The sequence below is a fragment of the Etheostoma cragini genome, chromosome 18 (assembly GCF_013103735.1).
Source record: "Etheostoma cragini isolate CJK2018 chromosome 18, CSU_Ecrag_1.0, whole genome shotgun sequence".
Classification (NCBI taxonomy): domain Eukaryota; kingdom Metazoa; phylum Chordata; class Actinopteri; order Perciformes; family Percidae; genus Etheostoma; species Etheostoma cragini.
Window position 1 is genome coordinate 12,213,947 of NC_048424.1, and position 17,042 is coordinate 12,230,988.

The 17,042-nt window shown below is 40.5% G+C and overlaps 1 protein-coding gene and 1 long non-coding RNA gene across 2 annotated transcripts; one reads left to right on the forward strand and one right to left on the reverse strand.

Moving 5' to 3' along the window:
* Nucleotides 1–3,216: 3,216 nt before the first annotated feature.
* Nucleotides 3,217–5,423, forward strand: LOC117961664. The gene is made up of 2 exons (XR_004660460.1): nucleotides 3,217–3,341; nucleotides 5,096–5,423. It is a non-coding gene; the product is annotated as an uncharacterized LOC117961664 (long non-coding RNA).
* Nucleotides 5,424–6,673: 1,250 nt separating this feature from the next.
* On the reverse strand, nucleotides 6,674–16,669 carry aldh8a1 (aldehyde dehydrogenase 8 family, member A1). The gene is made up of 7 exons (XM_034900493.1): nucleotides 16,406–16,669; nucleotides 13,474–13,621; nucleotides 11,913–12,068; nucleotides 11,674–11,823; nucleotides 10,244–10,500; nucleotides 8,866–9,027; nucleotides 6,674–8,767 (listed from the first exon to the last, which is right to left on the reverse strand). The coding sequence occupies exons 1-7, from the start codon at nucleotides 16,550–16,552 to the stop codon at nucleotides 8,315–8,317; spliced, it is 1,473 nt and encodes a 490-aa protein (XP_034756384.1). The 5' UTR covers nucleotides 16,553–16,669; the 3' UTR covers nucleotides 6,674–8,314.
* Between the last annotated feature and the right edge of the window lie 373 nt (nucleotides 16,670–17,042).

The window sequence follows — 17,042 nt, forward strand, 5'->3', positions numbered from 1 at the left end:
GGTTTTTAGCAACATTTTGTAATTTGAGGTATTTGTTTGAAATGTGTGTATCATTTAATCTTCCTAGTTTTTGACGTTTTTCAAGTGTTGGGCCAAATGCCTCTAACCTTTTTCATATTGTAAATTACTCTAAACAGGTATTATGTATCATGTGTTGTACGTATTAGCAAGCTAATGTTAGCTTTGTCAGTTGGGTTACTTACTGTAGCAACACAACCACACTAACCCTAACCTGGCCTGCACTTCCAACAGAACTGGTTAAAGCAGTCAAGACATTACAGGCCTCCAAAAGGATTTACTTTAATAAATGGTAAACCAAAACTTGTATGTATTTTCTGAAAAAAATGTTTATTAACTGGCTAAGATCCACATCTTGCATCTATTCACCTTTAAAAATTAAGTGACTCCCAGTGATAAGCCCCCTGAACCAAATATACTCACCTGAAAGGTCACTTGTCTGCTTCCATTGAAATTCTTTAATTAAGGCTCAATATGTAAGGCAGGCAGTCACCCGGGGCCACGGTCTTTGCGCTGAACAGATCCCACTAGATTGTAAATGAACAGATAAGAGATACAGAGAAAATGAAATGGAGGCTAAATAACACCCTTTTATATTTTTCCAGACAGTCCTTTGAAACTAACAAAGAAAGTACCCATGAACAGTAGGGGCTATTCTATCAGGCTTCAAAAGGCATTAAAAGGTTGTTTAGGCCACCTCTTTCACCGCAACCATTCATGTGAGCCTTTCATATTCATATCCATGTTATAAAAAACAACAAAACCCTTATAATATCCAAAACAGCAGGTTACTCAACGTGTTTAGACACACAGTATAAAACTAACACAGGAACCATATAGGAATAACAAGGTGAAAGACATTTGTCATCATGTCAAACAATAAATATGAGCTATCTAGAGCAGGTCGTCCCACCCACCCACACACACACACACACACACAGTTCCACTTCAGATGAGTGATCACCTGACGACCATATGTGTCAACATTTTCAGTATTTTGTTCCCCAGTGTCAGATGAGAGCTGTTAGGTAACCAAGAGAGATGCGTCAGGCATGTTGGCCTACAACTCTTGTGACTCTGCTGCCTACCTTGTGCCACTGTACTTCACCTGGAGAGCATCTTAGGTGAACAAACATCGGGCAAAACATGGTGATGTTGGTGTGACAACATGAACAATTCTAAAAGGGATTTACTTTCTTCAAAATGCCACGGTAAATTAATCCTTACAGAGAAATCAGCTGGACAGAACGGCAGGTTGGCAATCACGGACCCTGTTTACACCTAGTTTTAAAGTCATGGGCAATTGGATCACAAGGGGAAGGCGCTAAATACAAGTTTAAACAACCACGAGACGCATTGTGATGTGTTAAACCACTTGGAAAGGTGGTTTGACCACATATCTTTTGTAGCGTAAACACAAGGGCATCCTAATGCAGTAACAAAAAAATATGTCATCAATGCAGGACGGGATGGTGGTGACAGCACACCAACGCTCTGTAACGTGCCCATTTTATGACATCACTTTGCTATATGGAAGGAAAAGTGTTAAATTCTGCTGACAGCGATCTCTCCAGCTGCACTGAAACACTACTGCTACAGTGACTGTGAGACTGTGGATGTTGTAAGTGTACCTTCTGGCGGAAATGATGTGGGTAGAAACAAAATCCAAACATGAGCGATCGCTTGGAGACACATGAGAGACACAGGTGTGAACAGAGATGTGTCTCAGCTGTCCACTTATGTTCGGCTCACTGAAACGCATTTTAAAACCAAGTGTTAACAGGGCCATGGTCTTGCTTCAGGATGGTTCAGCAGAGTCTTCTGATTTAAACGGTGCCTTCCGAACATTTTTACTTTGCATCTATTTCAGCTTAATATGCATCAATTTTGTCCTTGTCATATTTTACCAAACAAAGAAGAAAATGCTCTGTTTTTGTAACCACATTAAACAGGTTCACAGCGCAGGTATGTCATATTTTTGCAACAACATGCATGTTTTATATATTCAAACAAGGTGCAACAATGGTCTTTTTACTCTTAGTCAGTGAAGGATTTTCAAAACAGTCTAAGTATTGCATAAACTCTTGTGTGTCTTCTTTTCTGGAATCTTCTAGGGTTTCAGACTAAGCTTTGTATTATTAACATTTAATATTTCCGTGCTGGTTTTTCTATACTGTTTGCTCTGCTGGGGTTGACCCAAGCTTTCATGTCCTCTTATGCGTTAGTTACACGAGGTTATGCAAACTTCTCTTACGGTCCTCAGCGGTGACGTCCTATAGATTACACATTAGCTAACAGTGCTGCGAACGAACAGCCTTAGTGCAAAGGACTATGATAAAGTCATCCCTCTTCAGTGGTTCATTAGTTTGGTCAGGCACCAAAAGGACCACAAAGGTGGATATGACAGCGAGACAACACACGTCTTAGAGCTCTGAGACGTTCTTCTGTTAAACCACCAGGACATCCAACCCCAGCTACATCATAGCTCCGTTTAATCTCATCAGATTCTCCTGTACCCGCTCCTGTATTATGTTACTGAGTGAAGGATACACTATCTAGGTCTTCCTAAATGGGTGTGGAGAATTCCCAATGGCCAAAAATAATGTGCTGGGAACCACATCAAGATAGAGGAAATTCACAGGCATGAATCATTGCTCCCTAGGGAGTTGAATTGTAATGCCTTAAAGTGTAGTTCTATTCTATAGCCATACTTAAACAAAAGGTGGCGCATTTTTTATCTACATCAGTCAAGGTGTTTTTGTCTGCTGCAAACATATGCCATATTTCTTTGACAAAATTGTCTTGTGGTTTTCCGTTCCCTCCTATTTCACTGCTCATCTTTTCATGAATAAAACATTGTGCTATTGCAATATCACCCAGCCTTCCAGAATGCAAGGATTAATTGACATTTCTAACGCAGTTCAAAACCTGCCACCAGACCCAGAACATGTCACATTGTTAGCATGATAAGAAGATCGTGACACGTGTTTGCACTGTGCTCTATTTTGAACCAGACAAAATCATCCTCCCTCTGCTCTTTACGCTGTTTGTCCACAGTGGTGTAATTTGACTTGGAACATGTTAAGAAGACTGCCTCACTTTAATTGTTTGCACAGTGGAAGTTAAAAGACCCAATGTCATGCCCTTCTCAAACTTGCCTTAAATGTGCCAGTGTAGTTATTTCATTAAAGCAGACAAATGTCAGACCTGAGCACAGTAGTGGATTTAACCTACTGTCATAATTCTGTTTTAATGGAAAAATCCTGTGTCCCACTATGTCTTTACATAAAATGGATAAGTACGTTGAAGATGTCTTCCCAGAGGTAAAATGGGACTGTTTCTTACATTACTGTTAAACAGAAACCTACAGTCCAGATGGTGTGAAGTATAATGCTGTGATTGATGTATAATCAGGATAAAAACATCATTCACTCAATTTATTAAAAAGAGGAGATCTAGGCCAACACATGTTGGCAACTACAGTGCAATGATGTTGTTCAATATCATGTCAGCCTGCTTGTCGAAAAGTGACGTTAGCAAAACAGAGCTCATCACTAAGGAACTCAAGTTATAACTCCAAAGCAAAGCGAAAAGGCCACTTTTTTAGGGAATCATTTGAATGGAGTTGAAGATAATTTGCAGAAAAGGCGTGCAGCTTGTTTTCAACCATATTGGGTGAGCAGATGCAGGCGAGTTTCAGTTGGTGATAGTTAAATAACGATATCTATTTCAAAAGATGTCAAGTGTGATGATGAAACCCCTGGGCATTAGCATCCAACTATGCAGTCCCACTCTTCTCTACAGACTGTTTGAGCATCTTTTAGCTCATTGTTTTGGTTTTAAAAGCCTGCAGCTTTGCTGTTTTCATTGTCTTTTCTGCTACATCAGCGTTGGTTCCAGTTGTTAGCTACTAGCTAGTGAACATGGTTAAGCATTTAGCAGCTAAAGAGCCAGGTATTTCCCTTCAACCCGCTTCGTGAAATGTTCACGTTATTTTTCTATTGATTCGTCAACAGGGACACGATTTTTGCATTTATTTTGTGCTGGTCATCACAAAATGGGAACGTGACCATTTTACGAACTGTCATGAGTCTCGGCTGCAGCAGCCCACTCTGGGGGACAACAACGGCCGCCGGGACACGATCAGCCGCTACAACAACGGGACGTGGGAACTGTCCCACGCAGGAGACAGCAACAACAATCGGACGGTTGTGGTTAGGAGAAAAAGAACGGGGAAAGGAACTGACATGGGACTTGGGACTTTTATCCCAGCGCGCGGGACACGATTCCCGATCGCTGGGATAAAAGTCCTGTGTTGGTTGACCCATCCACCCCCTCCAACCAAACTCCTTAATCGGCTTTTCAGTTATTCAATACTGCTCGCTGCCGTAATCGTGCTGTTATCACGAAAGAAACTTTCCAATGAAAGATATTAGTTAAAAATTAGTGCTCACCACCACAAAAAAAACAGAGAATTGTATCCCTGTACAAGAATCAATAGTTCTTATATATTATATAGAATATACTTTTAAATAACCATTTCCCGAACTGCCATGAGACTGAGCTGTTCCCTCAATAGTTAAAAAGATATAAAAAAAGAGAAAAAAGGAGATACATTTAGAAAAAAATTGTGTCAGATTCCTAAAGGTTTGCATAGAACACGCTATGTAACCGAATCACAGTTATTTACAGAATGCAAGTCACAGAAAGGTAGGTTTCAGTTGGTCCTGGCTCAAAGCCAAAACACGTCAGTATGTTATGCTATCTAAATATTTTAAATACTTGCTATTTATGATGTGAAATGCAGGGAAGGGTAGATAGTATCTGACTTATTACTACTCATCTACTGAGTCATGGCCTTGTGTTTTTTTACCTACCTTAGTAGGTAGACTGCATGTGTCTCCAGCTTTAGCTTTAGCTTTAGCTTCAGCTGTCATTTCAGGCTTGTAAATGTAATGCACCTGAGATTGGCATGTTGCTGCAGACTTTCAGCCTTCTGTAGTAAGTAAGTCTCTCTCCCTCTACACATACACGTGGGGTTTCTCAGCTGAGTTTGCTTAACCTGCTTGAACTACAGCATTTTCTCAGGATTCAGCTTCATCTCGGGGCTTATCTGCCACAAAACCCTGACCGCCCGCTGTGGAAAATTCCCTGAACCAAAATGTGACAGACGGCCCTGAGAGACAGAAGCATAGTGAGAGGAGGAGGGGTTGGTTGAGAAAAAAGCAAGCCTACTGTGTCTGACACATGACATTCAAAGACAGAGAATAGGAGAAGAAAAAAGGAAAATGCCACAGCCGGGATAATGAAAAGACATGGGAAGAAGGGCAACTACTGATGCTGGTTTTTGTCTCTACTGTTTGGTATTCTACTTTGTTTCTCATAAGAATTAATAAAAGACCTTTCTTTTCAATGAGCAAGCATTCAACCTGCGATTTAAACTCTGATTCCAGGTGTCATTCTGGACAGTGTTGAGTTAGCTAAATTGATTTACGTAAACAAAGCTGTGGAATCTGGGACACAAGGAAACATAACAATTCCAGGTCGAACCAGCCTTTCTCTGTCCTTTGGTTTTTCTGTTATCTGCATCTCTCTCATACACACATTCACAAACCCTATTCCAAACAGAAAATCAAATACTGTGTGTACATTTATGATTAAAACCCATAAAAGAGATAACATTTCAGACTTATTGCATTGGGCCAAAAGAGAGAAAATGGCTGTGTGTTGGCTGTGGCCAAAATATCAATGAGGAGGTTGTCTGCAGGAGGCCTATGACATCCCTGCAGCCGATATGAAAACAGATCCTTCACAGAATAGATATTCTGGAGGGCTAGATATTGCAGTTTCCTTCTGGCTATAAAATGGAAGGATGCTCTATTTTCATTTTTCCGTGTGCCCGATAAGTAAAATGAAAGTTAAATGCTTGGTTTGGCTGAAGCCAACAGCGCTGTCCTCAAAGTCACGTACAGCGGGGCGAGACCTGCTTCAATGAGCTTTTTCCTTTTCAATGAAACATTCACAAGAGGGGGAGATGAAAGATAAATAAGGGAAAAAGGGAGGAAACGGAGGAAAATGAAATAATTGCTGACTTACTTTGTTCCTATTCTGTTTGTAAGATGTGTGTGTGTGTGTGTGTGTGTGTGGCCTTAGACCTCCTAACCTGACTTGTGGGTGGTATCCATTCCATCACACGCTATGTTCTAGGAAGGCAAAAAAGTTTGTGTGTGTGTGTGCGTATGCAATCATGCAGCGTGAGACAGCACAATACCCATTCCCTAGTCAAAACACAGAGGGTGGGACACACACACTGCCTCTGTGGTAAATGTCACATACACCTCACTGGAGAGACGTGATTTTACACACTCGCATTAAAATTAGGGCCTGTCCCTCCTGTACCATCTTTTCCTAAACCGTCACGGGGGGGCTCATATGGGGCAGAGTGCAACGCCAACATGCTCTTATGCATGCATGACACACTGCACACGTCAGTCTCATCTCACACTGCATTAAGACATGATGATTAGCAAGGTGAGGAGACATGTTTAAGATTATTTTTTGGAGCATTTTATTCTTTTATTTTGACAGGACAGCTAAAGACATGCAGCAAAGGGCATCAGGTCGGAGTCAAACCCGGTTAGTCCGCTAGGTCAAGGAGTAAACCTCCATATATGGACGCCTGCTCTACCAACTGAACTATCCAGGCGCCTGTGAGGAGACATGTTTAATAAGAGGCAGGGGGGAGTGTGCTGAAAAATGCAAGATCAGGATCAGGAGGAAGATGAAACAATGGTGGTTGTGGTCGGCAGATTTTGATCATTACTTAAATGATTGTCTGAATATAACATATACTGGCTGCCAAGTCACTTAAATTAGCTACTATTTAATGAGCTGTAGCTTTGTGACATCATTCTAAGTTGAGATTTCCTTTTTTTGAAGAAAAAATACACAATCAAAATGTGATTGTACTGTATCATATGTGTACCAGATTCAACATGATTTCAGTACTACTTTAGTACCGATGGAAATATCCCCAAAAAATGATATAGCCTTTACTTTTGGTACACACATTCACGTCTCCTTCACAATAAACTTTAATAACTGTGATGACTTTTTATCTCACAAAACCTTCAGGTCACAATTTGAACTTGTCCGATACTTTGTTTTATGAAATACCTGACAAACTAATGACATTACCATCATCCTCAGCTGTACTACGTGGTTAGTGCTAATTAGCAAATGTTAGCATGCTAACTTCAGTCAGACGGTCAAACAGTTCACTCAGCTGACTTGCTGACATTCCTATTCCTCTCTGCAAACATGTCAAACTACCACACGACACAGTTTGTCATTTATTCACATTGCATGACGTAAAACATTCTTTAACAGATCAGACTTTGACCAGGTGATCAGATGTAACAGATAACACCTGCTGATAACAATATGAGACTTTTCAAATTAAAACCAAATCTGTCAGCAGACCTGTTCACTTAGATCAGACCCAGGATCTGACATCTATCGTTTGCTGACATTGTGTTAGAGTTACGGCATTCCACAGACAACAATGTAGTTTTAAAGTGCCCATTAAAACACACTGACCTACATCTAGCATTTATATAATGTGTATATAATGTGTGTGTTAATTTTAAAAAAAAACTAAAAAACAGCTGAAGAAGTACCAGTGGACAATGATTTGCTTTTTGGATTTGGTCAGCCTGAGGCACATACTCTACTAGCTCTACTTTACTAACCTTTCCACTTTTCTATTTGGATTATCAGTGGTTGCATGCCTTCCTGTCAACACTGCTCGCTGAACCATCATGCAGGACACAAACCTGCAAAACTTTAAAAAGAATGTTTAGGATGAAGCTAACTTCATAATTTGTCCTCTTGACTTCTACTTTTGAAATGGGTCAATAAATAATTTCCTGCCTTATCTGGTTTAACCTTCTCCGGTCTGCACTTCTTCAAACCTGAAGCCATAAAACTTACTACTCAATGCATTTCAATATTGCAAGAAGATTCTACTAATAAGCATATTACATTGTTTTGCACTGTGATATATTTCCTCTTTACTTGACATTTCTATTGCATTTCTGCTTGTATATTCATCTGTATTGTTCCACTCTTTGTATTTTATAAATGTGACGTAATTACGGGCTCCAATAATCCGAGAGGGTAGGTGCAGAAACATAAAATTGAAATTCCTAAGAGTTGCTGACAGAGGCTGATAAATGTCAAGATTAACTACAAAACTGTATCAACGTTTCTCCAATCCATTTCTTTCCCGCCTCCCTCAGTGTTTGATCGTGATGGTCTTCACCTCAGTGAAGAAGTGGTAGGAATCCTTCCCTCCCTCCCTCCCCACGCCAGAATTCTTCATCCCTCCAAAGGGCAGGTTTAGATCTCTCACCAGCCAGCAGTTGGTCCACACCATACCTGCCTGTATCCGCCTGGCCACCCGGTGAACCTTCCCAACGTCCCTGGACCACACCGTCGCCCCCAGACCGTAACGCACGCCATTGCCCTTGGAAACAGCCTCATCCTCTGTGTCGAATGGGCTGACGCAGGTGACAGGGCCAAAGATCTCCTCCTGCATGACACGGGAGTTGTCAGATATGCCTGAGATGACGGTGGCTGGCATAAAATAGCCCTTGGCGTTGCGCTCAGGGAGTTCCAGCTGGTCAACTCCCTCGCCACAGTGGACGATGCCGCCTTCAGATTTGGCCAGTGCAACGAAGCTTCGAACCTTGGGATCAAGGCAAAGTACTATTACCAGGTACATAATTATGTAAAACAAATCGAAAAGTGTTTTTTCACAGCGTTTAACAGTTTCTTTTTTATCACCTTCTCCAGGTGCTCTTTGCTGATAAGCGCCCCGTTGTTATTGCTGGGGTCAGAGGGCACACCTGTCTTCCACTTCTTAGCTGCAGCCACAAACCTTTCCAGAAACTCAGAGTAAATGCTCCTCTCCACATAAATCCTGCTGGTGCACAAGCAGATCTCTCCCTGAGAGGGAAGGAAAGAAAGGGAAGTTAGAAGATTCTGATGGAAGCACTGATTGTTCAGAACATTGTTTTCAGCATCTGCTATGTGACAAAACATGGACTGTGATTGCCCCCATGTGGACTTACCATGTCCCTGCATCCTCGTCACATATCACAGTTCTTCATACTGGTTTTTATTGACATTATTGATACGAATAAAACTAACCTCTACTCATGTAGACAACAAAAACATGTGTATAACTGCTCTGAAGAAACAGATAAAGTCCATTCCCAGGTTAACCTGCTAAGGGTCCACTGGGAAATTATGATCTGCTTGGCCCCTTTGAACCCTTTGTACTTTCTTGCAATGTGTGACCACAAATTTGCTTTGTGTTTTCTTGTGTGTGACAATAATTTAGAAATGTGCAACATAGGCCTAAAGCTGATGTTCAGTTTATTAAAAGTTTGCTTTTGACATATGGATTCTCTTACAGGAACACTTCCTTAAGACAAAAAATAAATCAAGTAGGCTAGGACCCACCTTTGACATTTTGGGAAACAAGGTTATTAGTATTCTTACTGAGAGCTATATGAGAAGTTAAATACTACTTGGATGTCTGTTCGTTAAAAATGAAGTTCCAGCCAGCAGCTTGACAGCTTGGCTTAGCATAAATACCTAAAAAAAGGGGTAAACAGCTGGCAAGGATCTGTCCGACAGTAACAAAAGTCTGCGAACAAGCACCTCTAAAGCAAGCAAATGTGTATAAAATCTAAAAATGTATACAATAACAACTCATTAATTTACACGGGTTATGTGCTTAACTATTTCTTGGCCTCCAGGAATGTGTATTTCTCCAAATGTGAAACTATTTCTTTAATACTTTAGTTGATACGCATTTTAACACAAAAAAGAAGAAAAATCTCAATTAAAGGATCCTTTACCTTTACTATCTTTGAACTCACTGAGCAAACTAACAACTACAACTTAGAAAACATTATTGAAGACCAGAACAAGTTATGGACCTTGAGTTTTGCTTTTTTTTGACAAAATCTTTCTCTCTGAGTTGATGTGCTTAAGTGTTTATGTTCCTTAACACATTTTCAATTAAATTAGCACAAAACAGTTGACCCACAGTTCTGTGTAATTACCCTCCCAAGAGCATGTAAACAAATAATGACAGCAATAGTAAAAGTAAGCAAAAAGCCTAAAATCAAGTCTTAAAACACTCTTCTCTTACCTGATTGGAGAAGCTGGAGCGGACCGTGGTCTCGATGCACTGGTCCAAGTTTGCATCAGCAAAAATAATGGCAGGGTTTTTACCTCCTAGCTCCAGTGAGAGCTTCTTACAGTAAGGGGCGCTCCGCTCTGTGATGCGCTGAGCAGTTGCCGTGGAGCCAGTGAAGGAAACCAATGGGACGTCAGGATGGCCGACGAGGGCGTCGCCTGCTTTTGGCCCAGTGCCAAATACGATGTTGACTACTCCTGGAGGAACACCTGCAGAGATATACAGGTTTATGGATTTCTTGTTAACATTCTTTTTTATCTGTTTATTAACATTTACAGATTTAACATGTGTGCAAATTGCATATTGAATAGTTTTACATATTGAATCCCCCCCCACTCCCTCCGTCCCAGATCCTCTAGATAAAATATAATTTAGAAAAAGAGTAAGTACAAGACCTTTAAATCAAAAAGAGAAACAGACAAACAGCTTCAACATAGTTCACAAAATATACAGATAGAATAACTCACATCCTACAATTGATATAAATTGGGGCCCTTCCAGACTCATACTAAGAGGTATTCAAGTTACAGATACACTGGTTACATTATCAGAGTAAATCATCCATACTCATCCATACTCTCCTGAAAATATCCACATTAAACATTAAGGGGAGTTGTGTCTTCTCCAACTTAAGATCAAACATTTTATCCCTGATCCATCTGACCTAAGACGGAGGTTTTAAGCTCTTCCAGTTGAAAGGTGGTGTTTGCCCCAAACACAAGTGGGTTCAATGCTGAGGTAAACATTGGCCAGTTTAGCTATGGTAAAACGAAACGGTAAACAACCATAAATTGTATAAGCCCATATCTATAGAGGAGGTAGAGCAGCTGATTTTCAGGAAGAGGAGATCTAGTTTCTAGAGTGATCTAAGGCTAGCCATAGGCTGAGTGTTTGTATTGGCTAATGTCTCATAGGTCCTTGTGATGGCGCCCTTGTGACTAGGTTGTATCTAGTGATGTTGCTGAGGGAAATTTCAGGGAAAAGATGGTAACCCTTCTGTACGAAATGTCTAACCTGTAAAAATTTGAGTGATTGATTAAATGACGTAAATCGAGATATAAATCTTTAAGAACTTGAATTCCATCCCCATGCCACGCTCAAAAAATCTGATCTTACTAGGCTCAGGTAAAGAGGTGGTTTAAGGTTTTTAGCAGACCAAATTTTTTCCTAAATTGAGAAAATATTCTGATTGTGTGAGCTATAACTTGATTTGAAGTAGAAAAGTGACTAAGGAGTGAATGCAAATATCTTATTACTCATCTAAATTAAGTTAAAAGTTTTGAGGAGAAGCATATTTTACGTGCAATAAGTCATGAGAGACTCTTGCTGACTTCTTTTTAAGTAAGTGGATTGCTATTGCATCGTAGGTGCTGTAGTCCTACCAGCCTGCTGCATCAACTTGCACATCATCCAGGCAGTCACGGAGGTCATCTCGCTGGGTTTTGCTACCACTGTGTTGCCTGTAGCGATTGCAGGTGCAATCTTCCATGTCAGCAGGTACAGGGGGAGATTCCAGGGGCTGATCAGACCAGCTACACACAACAACAATATCATCATTATCATTTCTAAACACATGAAGCACAAATAGAACAATTTTATGGCACACACACTGAGCTCTCACCCACTCCCACGGGGCAGCGGACAGTGTAGTTCAGGCAGCCCATGTGGTCCATCTGGCTGCAGTCGGTGGTGTGGTGGAGCAACGATGACGCAAAGAAACGGAAGTTGTACACCGATCGAGGAATGTCCACAGTCCTTGCAAATGTTAATGTTTTACCTGTATTGTTACACCAAAAATACAAAAGAGGTGAACAGTAGAAAATAATACAGCACTCGCTTCTTGAAAAGAGCCTGATACCATGGCTATGGTGTAACTAACGTACTGTACAATTTATTTGGGTTTCATTTAGTTGAGAAGTTTTACGTTAATTTGCCCTGGTAGTTATGTGCATTAACTACCAAGATAACAGATCAAATAAAAATATATATAAATCTTAGTGCTTTTGATGAACTTTTGTCCTTTTATCTTCTCTAAGAAATTGAGTGAGCATTCATGCTCCACACAGGGCCCAATCTCTGTTCATTTTGTATAATGCTTTAGCTTTCCTCTAGCGCCACCCTCTCTGGCCAAATGTCATCTTGGCCCACAACATATCTCACACTAATTCACAGGCCCAGTTTTTATTTATCCTACTACTACTACTCGTACTAATAATCAGTATGTTGTTTAATCTGTCCAGCCTTTTTGTAATGTGGCATGTACAAGGAAAATAAACAAGGAATTACAAAGGATTATACAAAAAACAAAAGCAGCAATATATAAATATAAATATATATATATATATAAAAATAAATAATAGTCAACTGTTTAAAGTCAGCTTTGTTGGCCTTATTTACCCTTCTGTCTATTTCTGTGTGTTTACAACTACAAAACACCATAATTAAATTCCTATGTACACACATAGACTACCTGGCCAATAAAGCAAAAACATTTAGCAGAGAGTCACGATTCAATTTGACTTTCAATTCAAACATGTTTGTCAACATGGATGGCAATGCCACAATAAGAGTCACTCACTGGCAGATGAATACTTTGCAACAACAGTTCTAGTCTTTCAGAGTTTGCGAGATGCAAATTGCCAATATTAGGCCATTCAGAGAAGCAGAAAGATTTTCCAGTTCTGTATTTTCTCCATCATCTGCAACTCCGACAGTGCCCATGCTGTCTGGAAAAGTTATGCTGCAGGCTACCGGTAAACTAAGATTAGCCTGTGTGTTTGGCTACATGCCACCAGCCGGTAAACAACAGTGTCTGGCTTTTTTCCCTTTGGACGTGCACAAATAGACTGGGCTGGAGAGGGGGAAAAATACTGGGGGAATTGGCGATCCTGCTTTTGATTCTGTTGGTCTAAACAGAAAGGTCCTTTCAATCTAATTTGACACCCCCAACAACAATGAAAAAAACAATGAAAAAATGAAGAAAAAAAAAGTGATGTTTTGCAGCATGTTATCATTCATCAGTTACTACTGTTATACATATACTGCACTGAAGGGTTTTTAAAAAATTGGATATTAAATACATTTGTACAAGAATTTTAGCATGAAGTCATGTTCTTTTTGACCCACTTTCCAACTGCTATTGACTGACACAACATGCGTTAAAACACTACAGTATATGACACCTTGGTCTTTGGACTCAGCTTGAGCCAACTCCTCTAGGTGGGCTTCCAACAGGTCTGCCAGCTTGTTGAGAACCTGTGCTCGCTGCTCTGGGCTGCGGGCGGACCAGTTGGGGAAGGCTTCTTTGGCTGCCGCCACCGCTGCCTCAACCTGGGGGGAGTAAAGTGTCAATTAGCACCATAAAGCGAGGGAAAGAAGTATTTGATCCCCTGCTGATTTTGTACGTTGGTCTGCTGACAAAGAAATGATCAGCCTATAATTTTAATGGAAAATTTATTAGAACAGTGAGAGACAGAATAACAAGAAAATACAGAAAAACGCATGTCGAAAATGTTAATTGATTTGCATTGTAATGAGGGAAATAACTATTTGATCAACCTCTTAATCCGAAAGATTTTAGTCTCCCGGGTGTCTTTTATACAGGTAACAAGCTGAGATTAGCAGCACACTCTTAAAGGGAGTGCTACTAATCTCAGCTTGTTACCTGTATAAAAGACACCTGTACACAGAAGCAATCAATCAATCTTATTCCAAACACTCCACCATGGCCAAGACCAAACATCTCTCCAAGGATATCAGGGACAAGATTTTAGAACTACACAAGTCTGGAATGGGCTACAAGACCAATGATAAGCAGCTTGGTGACAAGGTGACAATAGTTGGTGCGATTATTCGCAAATGGAAGAAACACAAAAGACCTGTCAATCTCCCTCGGCCTGGGCTCCATGCAAGATCTTTCCTCGTGGAGATGCAATGATCTTGAGAACAGTGAGGAATCAGCCCAGTACTACACAGGGGGATCTTGTCAATGATCTCAAGGCAGCTGGGACCATATTCACAAAGAAAACAGTTTGTAGCACACTACACCATGAAGGACTGAATTCCTGCAGGGCCCGCAAGGTCCCCACGCCCAAGAACACACATATACATGCCCGTCTGAAGTTTGCCAATGAATGATTCAGATGACAACTGGGTGAAATTGTTGCGGTCTGATGAGACCATAATTGGGCCCTTTGGCATCAACTCAACTCGCCGTGTTTGGAGGAGAAGGAATGCTGCCTATGACCCCAAGAACAACATCCCAACGTCAAACATGGACGTGGAAACATTATGCTTTAGGGGTGTCTTTCTGCTAAGGGGACAGGACAACTTCACCGCATCAACGGGACAATGGACGGGGCCATGTACCGTCAAAACTTTGGTAAGAACATCCTTCCCTCAGCCAGGGTAATTGAAAATGGGTCGTGGCTGGGTATTCCAGCATGACAATGACCCAATTACACGGCCAAGGCAACAAAAGAGTGGCTCAAGAAGAAGCACATTAGGGTCCTGGAATGGCCGAGCCAGTCTCCATACCTTCATCCCATAGACAATCTGTGGAGGGAGCTGAAGGTTTTGAGTTGCAAAAATGTCAGCCTCAAAACCTTAATGAGAAGATCTGCAAAGAGGAGGGGGACAAAATCCCTCCTGCGATGTGTGCAAACCTGGTGGCCAACTACAAGAAACATCTGACCTGTGCTTGCCAACAAGGGTTTTTCCACCAAGTACTAAGTCATGTTTTGCAGAGGGGTCAAATACTTATTTCCCTCATTAAAATGCAAATCAATTTATAACAATTTTTATATGTGTTTTTCTGGATTTTTTATTGTTATTTTGTCTTTCGCTGTTCAAATAAATCTACCATTAAAATTATAGACTGATCATTTCTTTGTCAGTGGGCAAATGTACAAAATCAGCAGGGGAACAAAGACTTTTATTCCCCTTACTGTACCAGTGTGAAAATGTCCAAGCCGCAGATTCAGTTTGCATACAATCAAACCAGTTTAGCTTGGGACATAAGACTGGACATTACAGACGGAAATCAACCTACTTTAACTCTTTTTAGCACACTGTGCTGTGTAATTTTCCGGTGGTGCTACACTTTAGTGGTTCTCAACACGGGGCTCAGAACCCCCACCCAAGTGATCCCAAGATAAATTAGGCGACAATGATGACTAAAGGAATTTGAGACATAACCTTTTTTTTTTTTTTTTAAGTTTTCTTGTGAAATACTAGAACTTCCTCTTTGCTTGAACTCTCATTTCATGTCCACATCGAGGCCACATCCTGTGCAGTGGGATCACAAATACAATGTACACTGGGGGGATTCTATGTACATTTTGATAATATCTAACAAATTTGATATGACAATATACAAGAACAATTAGTCCGGTATGATATCTCACGACTGTTACTCGCAAAGCATTAAGGTTTATTGAATTGTTTAGTCAATCCTTATTATTCCACCAAGGAAAAGTTTGGGAATGTGTTTAATGATTACTCCACTGTTGACTCTGTACAGAGCAAAGGTGCTTCTCTCCGACTATAATCTCTGAAACACTGTAGCACATGCTGCCTGGAAGAACCTGGATATTCAACAAGAATATGTGACTCTTTCCTTTTCTTTTCCTGGGCCGTCTGCAAGAAATTTGTGCAAAATTAAATTTGTCAAAAATATCCATGCTTGTAATTAAATGCAGTCCAGCACAATATCCCTGCAATAAAGTGTACCTTTGTGAAATGTATGAGATTAAAAATGATTGTTATCTTATAGAGTGAACAGAACATAAAAATGATTAATGATTACTCAAAATAAAAAAATACAGAAAGCAACATGAGTCATGTACTAAAAGAGGAACAACATATACCAAATAAAGGTCAAATGCACAGCCAAAGACAAACAATACAATCACCAATAGACCTCACCACACGTCTGTGAAAACCTTAACAAAATCTTTACAAAAATTAAAATGTATTGTAGGGCTTTTCCATTAAAGGAAAGTAGTGTAATCATTTTCAATAAAAAATAGGTTACTGCAGAGAAAGTATCAAAAACAAACAATCCTAAAGTAATATTGCATGAGCCTCTCTCCTGTGTGTCTGAGGATGACCCACCTCCTCCTTGCCGCTGTCAGGCACTCTGCAGTAGACCTCTCCAATGGACGGGTCGTAGGAGTCGATGTGGCTCCGACTAGGGCTGAACTTCCCTCCAATGTAGTTCTCCAGAACCAGGTATGGGCGCTGCTCTGAGGCGTTTGGCATGGTTGCAAACCTATGATATCAAACTAATACAATAGACTGAGAAAATGACTGCTGCAGGTAATGTGTTTAACCACATGGATCCTAAATGGTCGGCTTTGTACTGCTCCTCCTACTTTACAGCAGCCTTGTCACATTTCACAATAAAATGCACTATGGTGTGCAGCAGCGGTAGGCTAATTATTCTCCCAGGCATTGGTTATAAAGTCAAGGTTCTCATAGGTACTGATAAGGGCTCATTAAATAGATCTCCACAGCTAGTGTAAAAACAAAACAAAGTATTCAGTTATTGCGACTATTATACTGCTCAGTGCAGTAGACTAAGAGGAATCAGCACCACTACTCTAAATTCACAAAAAGACATTAAAGATACAGGTCTGACAGCTCGGATCCACACCATAAATAAAGTGGTCCAATCAGTCAGTTGTGTTGAGACTTCTCTCTATTGATTGTAATAAAGTGTAACGTGTGTAAAACTTGGACTTCTCTATTA